This window comes from Neodiprion virginianus, chromosome 4, assembly GCF_021901495.1.
Source record: "Neodiprion virginianus isolate iyNeoVirg1 chromosome 4, iyNeoVirg1.1, whole genome shotgun sequence".
NCBI classification, from domain to species: Eukaryota; Metazoa; Arthropoda; class Insecta; order Hymenoptera; family Diprionidae; genus Neodiprion; species Neodiprion virginianus.
In genome coordinates, this window is record NC_060880.1 from 24,220,739 (window position 1) to 24,229,360 (window position 8,622).

General features: G+C 38.6%; 1 protein-coding gene across 1 annotated transcript in view; it reads left to right on the forward strand.

The window, feature by feature from the left end:
* Positions 1-8,418, forward strand: part of LOC124303678 (transcription factor Ken) — a 28,173-nt gene extending 19,755 nt beyond the window's left edge. The window contains exons 4-6 of the mRNA XM_046761184.1: positions 228-464; positions 2,656-2,947; positions 3,699-8,418. Of these exons, the coding sequence (XP_046617140.1) occupies positions 228-464; positions 2,656-2,947; positions 3,699-4,157 (988 nt within the window). The 3' untranslated portion in view covers positions 4,158-8,418. The remainder of the gene's footprint in view (positions 1-227; positions 465-2,655; positions 2,948-3,698) is intronic.
* Positions 8,419-8,622: the final 204 nt, after the last annotated feature.

Consider the following 8,622-nt stretch of genomic DNA (forward strand, 5'->3'; position numbering starts at 1 on the left):
ATTTGACGAATTTCGATATACGGGAAATTTAAAAAAAAATCCCAACATTCACTATGCCTGATAAATCTTACGTCCAAATAAATGCTATACGTTTTATTTTGTACCTAATTGTACGCCCATCAAAAGTGTCATAATTCCAGAAGCACAATATTATGTAGAGATCATTTTTATTCAACATATCATGTCTCTCCCTTTTGATCAACTTGGCGTTTGCGAATGTTCGACAGTAGGCAGTCTAATAACCCGGCCGACTGCTGTTCGGTTCTCATAAAAACCGAGGGATGCGAAGATGAAACGGAAGTCGACGTCGAGGGCGTCGAAGGAGAGACCCACCACCATCTAAGCGACACCAGAGAAGGGAGTGTCGAACCTCCCCGGAGGAGGGACAGCTCCGATCCTGTTAACCTGTGTTTAAATTCCGGCGCCTCTACAACCAGCGAAGGTTCACACGATGTCGTTCACAGGTAAGTCGGCTTACAATTAGAGGTACGCTTGTATGATCTGTTCTTGTTGAAGAGCAGCAGGATCGGCGCATTTCGTTTTCACGATATAGGTGCGCTCAACAAATTATTGTTTGTAATTTCCGCCGGTCTTTTAATGGATTGTCGATTAGAACAAATTGAAAGGATTTTTTCCTCTTCGTGTAAATGAAATAAAAAAGTATTATAAGAGATTTCCGAAAGCCCGTAGAGTTCTAGATTGCGTCCCTAATTTTTATATTGTGAAAAATGAAGTGTTGAAGAGTGATTACAGGTTTGCAATGAGCGAAAAGCTTCTTTTGCCAAGAGCGATAACGTAACGAAACGTTGAGATAAGAAGAATTGCTTCAAAATTTTAAAAACGTGACTCAGTGGTTCAGTTTCGGAAGTCTGGGTATATCTGTTTTTATTACTGATTGCTGATATTGAGAGAATCCTTGTAGAGATTTTCCGAAAAAATGGGTCATTACGTTACGAGGCTGCTAAAGTCTGACCTTACTGAGTATTGTCAGAACATATGCATCATCTGCGTGAAAATGCCCCAGATTGCGACATTCCACTTACGGTGTCAAACGTGAATGTCGGCGAACTTGTTCGTTTCATACGAGAATAATGCCAGAAAATGCATTTCTACAATAACTGCGGTAATGATTCTTGCGTAAAATGAAAATTTCCATGGATTGTTGGATTCGGCATTGAACGTAAAATTGCGCTAGCTGCGACTTTTACGGGTAAACGATGCACACAGGCTCTGATAACAGGCTAAACAAGTGACATTTAACACGATTCGCAAAGAGTGACTACAGCATCCTTTGACGAACTTTAACTCCATATGTTTATTTTTGTCCTTGGTTGAGGAGAATTTCCAAATCTGTTTCGTTTCTCACAACGCTGTCAAACTTGGTTTACACAAATTACTCGTGAAGGTGTGATGCAGTATTTTAACGTATCGGCGATAACCGGTAGCATCAACACACACACACCCACACAATCACGCACGTTATTCTCCTAATTGCAACGTGCTTCGGGCCATTAAATTGGACATGCAGATTCATGCATTCGGGTCGTGGATGCGTTACGGTATCTAAGCACGGGGAATCGTTAGCGGGCGTTAATCACCGCCCGACAAACGCCGCAAAACGAGAAGCCTTGAAGAGGTTGATGATCGTATTAATTTTCACCTCCTGGCTAAACGGTGAAGTATAAGTAGGCGGCACTAAACTTGGACTTGAAATAGTCACGTTGTTTCAGCAGAAGACTGTGAAACAAGTTAATAAATTACGAAATTGCGACTCGCGTTTGATCCAGACCGCGACAAACCACTCGAAGTTCGCTTATCAACAATCTGTGGTTGAGGAGAGGCATTTTTTCAACCATACCGCAAAATCAGTATCAAATAATTCAAAAACAACTGCCTAATTTTTTCAGATTTTTATCTTAATTCTAACTCATGCCTACAACAGGGTGAATTTCTCCGTTTAAAATACACGTGTTTCGGACACGTTCTCGGATCAGTATATATTTTATTATATCAGTAAGAATGTTCAAAGAAATCTGTAACTGCAAGGATTTAGTGGTCATTAGTGCTAATCATCGTATCTTGTAATCTCGACGAATTGCACACCCTCAAAATCTAATATTTTGACACTTAGAAGTGCAGTTTGTCAAGATTGCACGTTATGACGATGTGAATTTTTCTCAGATAGTACCATTAATCACCACTAAAACCTCGCGGTTGCAGATTTTTTTGAACATTATTACTTTTATAATAAAATATATACTTGGAACGTGTCCGAATCACATGTATTTCAAACGGGGAAATTCACCCCGTTGTCGGCACAGGTTAGAGTTGAGATAAAAAACTGAAAAAATTAGATAGTTGTGTTTGAATTATTTGAAATTGATTTGGGCGGTGTGCTCGAGAAATTTCGTTAAAACTCTAAATATCGGACACCCTAGTGCAGGTTTATGTTCTTGGAATAGTCTCTATACTATACCTAACAAACGTCAACAAATTGACTTTTTTTATTGACCTGCATATCTAAGTAAAATACTTCAATTTCTATACTACAACGTCGTGTTGTTGTGGTGAATAATATCAGCTAATAACACTTCATTGGAAATATTCGAGAACGTTGAATCTTTCGTATTCCTGAGATGTTTCTTACATTTCCAGGCCAGAAAAGCCCCTGCTGGAAAGACGGGAGTCGTTGGAGGAAACCGAGGAGCGTAGAAGGCAGCTTCAGGCTCGTTTGGCGCTCGGCCTGGAGCCGGGCAAACGGAAACCCGAAGAGCTGCCACTTCCCCCGGCGGAAGCGTACGTGGTAACTCCTCACAGAAAGAGAAGGCCAGGGTTTCACAACGCCCCTGCCCAGAACCCGGCCTTTGTTCCCTTCAATCCTGGATTCGAGACGCCCCGGAGGCTGCAGGCGCCTCATCCCCACAGTATATCAGCCCCGCCTTACCTAGTAAGTCATTATCTCCCTTATCCCTCTGCACAAGAATCTACTTACGGATCCTTCATGCTGATAGCTACTTTTCCTTGACCTGCATTCTGGTATACGATACGTGCAATGGCGTCCTTATTGCATACAAAATCACTTTATTATCTGCAAATTGGAACGCCTTCCGATGAGAGAGTCTTTCCAAACACGCGTGTATGCTGAAAGATCTGCAGTTTTTTCGGAACTCCGAACAAACTGCAATATCAAAGATTTCAAATGATTCCACGAGTGGAGTACACCTCCCGCGGTCGATTCTGACCATTCCAAGGCCACCGGTGTCGTTTTTGCTGCCATCTATGTTGACCGAAGACTGTCATAGCGTTTTCAACCGGCTGCACTGAGTGCGATCTCTCCAGTTTTCATCGAATAGCAAAAATGAAATCCTGGGGAAAACGCAACGCGGTGAAACCAGTTGAAATTTCCAGCCGATAAAGAAAGATATCGGGTCGCTAACACGGCTTCTTACGGAGCCGGGCCCACTTGTCGCCATAAATTGCCCAGGGGTAACTAGGTATGTGCAAATTCTTCGGTCAACGCATCTGTTCAACCTGAACAGCAGACGATACTGTCGGCCTTGAATCCATCCAAATCCATCTCGAAGTGTGTACACCATGTTTAAAAAGTCGTCAATCCCTCGACACGTGCTGCATGAAAACTATTCGAAGTTGACTCGCAACCATTTTCCCCGTCTAATAACCCTTCTTTTTTTCAACAGGACAGACCGGTGACGCCGCCAGGAGCGTCGCACAGGCCGCCAAGCGCGGATCCGGTACCAGCAGGGGGCCTGGAAACGCAGTGGGGGGCGTGGACGCTGCCCCCGAGTCGGGCCCCGCCGCCCCCGCCTCCGGACGACCCCCCAAAATCGACCCCCGTCCGCGAGTATCGCTGTTCGTACTGCGGGAAGCAGTTCGGCATGTCGTGGAATCTGAAAACGCACCTGCGGGTTCACACGGGGGAAAAACCGTTCGCCTGCCGCTTGTGCGTCGCGATGTTCAAGCAGAAGGCCCACCTCCTCAAGCACCTCTGCTCCGTTCACAGAGGCGTTATCGCCGCCCCCGACAACACGTTTTCCTGCTGCTTCTGCAATTCGAGCTTCGAGAGCTTGCAGGAGCTCATCAGGCACTTGTCGGGGCCCCACAACGACTTACTACTAAGTAAAAACCTCGCCGACTAATGACAATTCTAAGGCTGTTCCTTTCTGGGGACACCTAATTTATTTACAACTCTTCGTACCGTGATCAATGAATCCGTTTCTCATCTGCGGCAGCGTCGTAATGTGTTTTGCGCTGTCTGCGATGTGCGTTACCTTAGTTGCTTCTCATTCCTTTACATTTTCTCTTTCTTTAAAGCGGTATGTGTCACGAAGAGACGATTGAAAAGGTGAGTGAATTTTGGGAATTTATATCTCGACTCACGAGTATTTTTTATGCTAGAAATAATTAATGAAAGCAGTGTTATCGACAACAACGTCAACGATCTTGCTTGGCGACATGTTTCTCTGAGTTCACTATGTCTCAAAAATGGTTAAATGGATTCACTTCAAATTCATCAAAAATCACTCAGGCACGGTGCACAGTTTTTTTTTTCGCAACAAAATGGCGACTACATGAACTTGAAATTCTAATCTTCGTAAAAAATGTATTACTTTGTTTTAAGACTCAATTAATTTAAACAATATGATAATTACGAATAAGCGGAATCGTGGCAAAGAGAATGAACTCTATAAGAATACATCGTGGTTACCAAAAAACATGTCACCGCATGAAAGAGTTGACATTATTATCAATAATAATGCTTTCTTTTAATTGATGCTACTTTAAAAGAAAAAAAAAATACTTAAATAAAGCTCGATCGACATACTTGCGAATATAACAAACCCGAATTGAATTAAATAATTGGATGTCGAGATATGAATTCCCAAAATATACCCACTTTTTCAGCCATCTACTCGTGTTCCATAACCCCTTGGGACCCAACCATAACCGTTTATTTTTGCAATACATATACACAATACTAGTAATTTCAGCCAACTCAATTCGCAGTTATTATAATTTATTTCAAGGTTAAATTATATTTTAGCAGCCCTAGCGAACATTTTGTCTGCTGTAAAATAACATTTGATGTCACAATTAGCCTCGGTAACCAGTGCAAAACCAAAATAAAATTACGAATGCCTCTAACAGCGACCATTTGATATTGCATCGAGGCTTGATTTTGTCTCACGAATATCGGTAAAAACAATATTTTCCTCGATAATGCGAACCTAAAATTGTGGAACGTTACTTCACGCCAAATATTCGATAAATATCTCTTCCTTTTCACGAATTTAGCCCCTGAAAATCACCTCCACTTGTGTAGATGTATCGAAAAAGACACAGGTACGGCTTACTCTGGACCTTGTTTCACTGCCAGTAGCAGAGATTGATCGATCTAAGACAGACGATAACTTCTTTTTTCGCATTAGGATCCCAGTCATTATTTGAAATATTTCAAAATGATCATGAGCCATGAAAGTAGATGCTTCGAATTGGTTTTTCAGGTGTTGAGCATCTCAGGCGGTTAAATCATAGTGTTTTTCACGTAAGTACTCTTGAGCCTTTGATTCCAATAGCTTTGTGTAAAGAAAAAAACTTCAGCCACTTTTCTTTCGGAAAACAAATTTAAAATTCACCAACTATGACTTGAAATTTCGTGAAAATTGAAAATTGGAATATGAAAAAAGGGTTCCGTCAACGATATTAATTCTAATGTTTGAATTCAATGGGATAATTTATTTTACGCTCCAGAGAAGAATTTTGAGATCCATCTCTAGAACAAAGTTTTTCTTATTTTTCTTCGGACAGTGAATTTTATTTACTGTGGTATTTTACCAACGTTGATTTAATTTGATATTTACTGCGTTCCCTCAAGAGTACTTATTTGATTACGGAAATTAACCGAAAGTAGCTTGAGTCCTGTTCTAAAACGAGCCGTTCTTTTGTTTGCTAGCGTTGGTGAAAAAAAATATTTTCATGTCAAGATGAAATTTTTGTTGAATCAAGTTGCAGTGAAAGGAAAATTAACATTTCACCTACATGCAAATGGTGCTTGTTCCAAGCAATAATTATCTTCCGTCTCAGTAATAGATTTACTCTTTTTTTTCCCCCCATGTTTATCTTCTACCTCTTTTTTTTTTATTTAATTTCTCAAATTCTGTTCCTCCTTCACCTCATTTTCTCCTTTTCTGAGAGCATCTAACGCCGGGTGACACTTATTAAAGTTTTTTTTTCCGTTACGTTTAATAGCAATTATATAATTAGTATATTCTTGAAATTTTTTATTTATTGTTGTATTACGTGAAATTTTAGTATCCCTCAACTGTCTTACCGCTCTACGTTTATAATCATTTTTCACCCACATGATCGTCGAATCGTTTATCTCGCAATCTGTCTTATGTACGGTAAATGCTTGGTAATGAAATCTACGGTAATTGTCAAACTCTGTTCGGAAAAGAAAAGTAACATTTATTTACAAAAATTTTTCTAGCAATTGGAAGCCATTTTATGCACAAACGAAAAATATGAACTATAATCTCTTCCGAGTCACGGTAGTAACGACGCGTGATTGACAATAATTGAAAATTAAGAATAGTGTATATGAAAAAAAGTATTCCACGGCTTCTATTTGGTGCATTCCACGCCACCACGATCAGAGTCTCACCCTCAACCTCTTGGATTTGGTCCACGATTTTTTCAAATTTTTGCAACATATCCTAATTACAATTTTAAAAAATCAACTTGTTTTTACACGTAATTTAAAATTTTTTTAAAAATAGTGAGTCCTTTTCAGAGTCGGAACAACATTATAGAAAATCGCGAACCAAATCCAAGAGGTCGAGGGTCAGACCCTGATCGAGTTAGCGTGGAATGCTCCACGTACTTGGTATATAAATCACCTTGTGCCTTGGTATTTTTCCCCAGAAAAGTAAAAGATAATTGCTTCATTCTACACATGGGCATATTTATCTGAGATAAAATCGGGTACCTTCTGTTCGACGAATATTTACTCATTAAAGGTGAAACATGTATCTTGGTAGTTAAATTATTCTCCACGAATTTTTACGCCAATATTTTGGCAATAATTTGTGAGCGTCGAAACGTAGGAAGATAAAAATCTCAGAGATGCATACGAGGATAATTCTCTATGTATTTTTAATAATTTTTTGACAGAAAACTGGAAACGTTTTACCCGCATAATTTTAATTACGCATTTTTATGAAAAATCGTAGATACATAATTTCTTTCTCCAGAGTTTGGTAGAAAAAAACGTCGTCAAAAGAATAACAATTAATTACGCGTATTCCGCGGAAGATCTGAAATTGAATGAAAAATACTCGATGGCAAAATATCCTGGCGCTACAAACTATAACTACGGTAACGGCTTGAAATTGCTTTTATTTCTTCACACCCATTATATTATGCGCGTCCCGTTATTATTCAACTTGGAAACGAAATGTACTGTTTAGTCAGTAAAATGAAAGCCAGTCGAATTAAACCCATAACTGTTACTGCTAGATCGAATGAACGCGATGAAGTTAGTCTTTTAGTCGTTTTCCGCTTTGAATATTTTTTCCCTAGTCTTTATTCTGAGATATTATTTGTTCACCAATTTGAAAAAAGAAAAAAACGATAAATCACTACGAACAAATGATAATTTCATTAATCGTTAACGATTGATCTATTTTGTCTTATAGATGTGGCTTAGCATGTATTTTTGGTTTTACGCTAGAAGCGGGAAACTTAAAATCAGAATGATTCGTTATATTTTATAAATTTTTTATGCAATACCATCGAGTGATCAGTCTGCTCATCAATTAGGCGGGTTATTTATTTTTTTTTATTCAGTCACTGAACGAGGTATTAAATTAATTTTTCACGATCTCAAGATAGAGTAGCGACCAAATCAATCGATGAATGAAAAGCTGAGTTGGGTGAAAAACTGTACAGTTTTTAAATGACGAAGCAAAACGGAGCGAAGTGGTTTTCGTAATTTGAAAATCAATGAGTACTCTCGCGATAAAATGTTATACAGTTACCCCTTGAAAATTCTACACAATTGTCGAAAAACGTGAGAATAAATGATATTTTACCATTTGTATGCATACTGCGTTCAAGCCTGATCTTTCCGGAATTCGTGTAAAGTATAATTCAGCCGAACCGTATTAACAACACTCGTCATAGGCATATTATATGAGCGTGTAACCACTTCACGATGGCGATCGTAAGAGTATGATGAGATAACTGGGAATCATTTTTTCACTTCCCAGTACCAGATGCCCAGTTAATTGTTAGTAAATTATCATGTAATGTAAGGTATAATATATTTTTAAGATTTACTTCTATTAATTTTAGGATTTTAATATTAATAATATAACTGTTATTATTATCACTTATTATTACGATTATAGTTTTATTTTGTTTCTTCTCTCTTATTTTAGAATTTGTAAATAATGTATATATATTAGGGTGTTTCAAAAAAAGGCGAATTTTTTTTTTTTTTATGGTGTCCAAAAATTGATGGTATACCTAAAAACAAAAATTTTGGCGCTAATATGAGCTCTTAATATCAATAGTAAGGTTTGCCTCTATCCATTTCTTTAT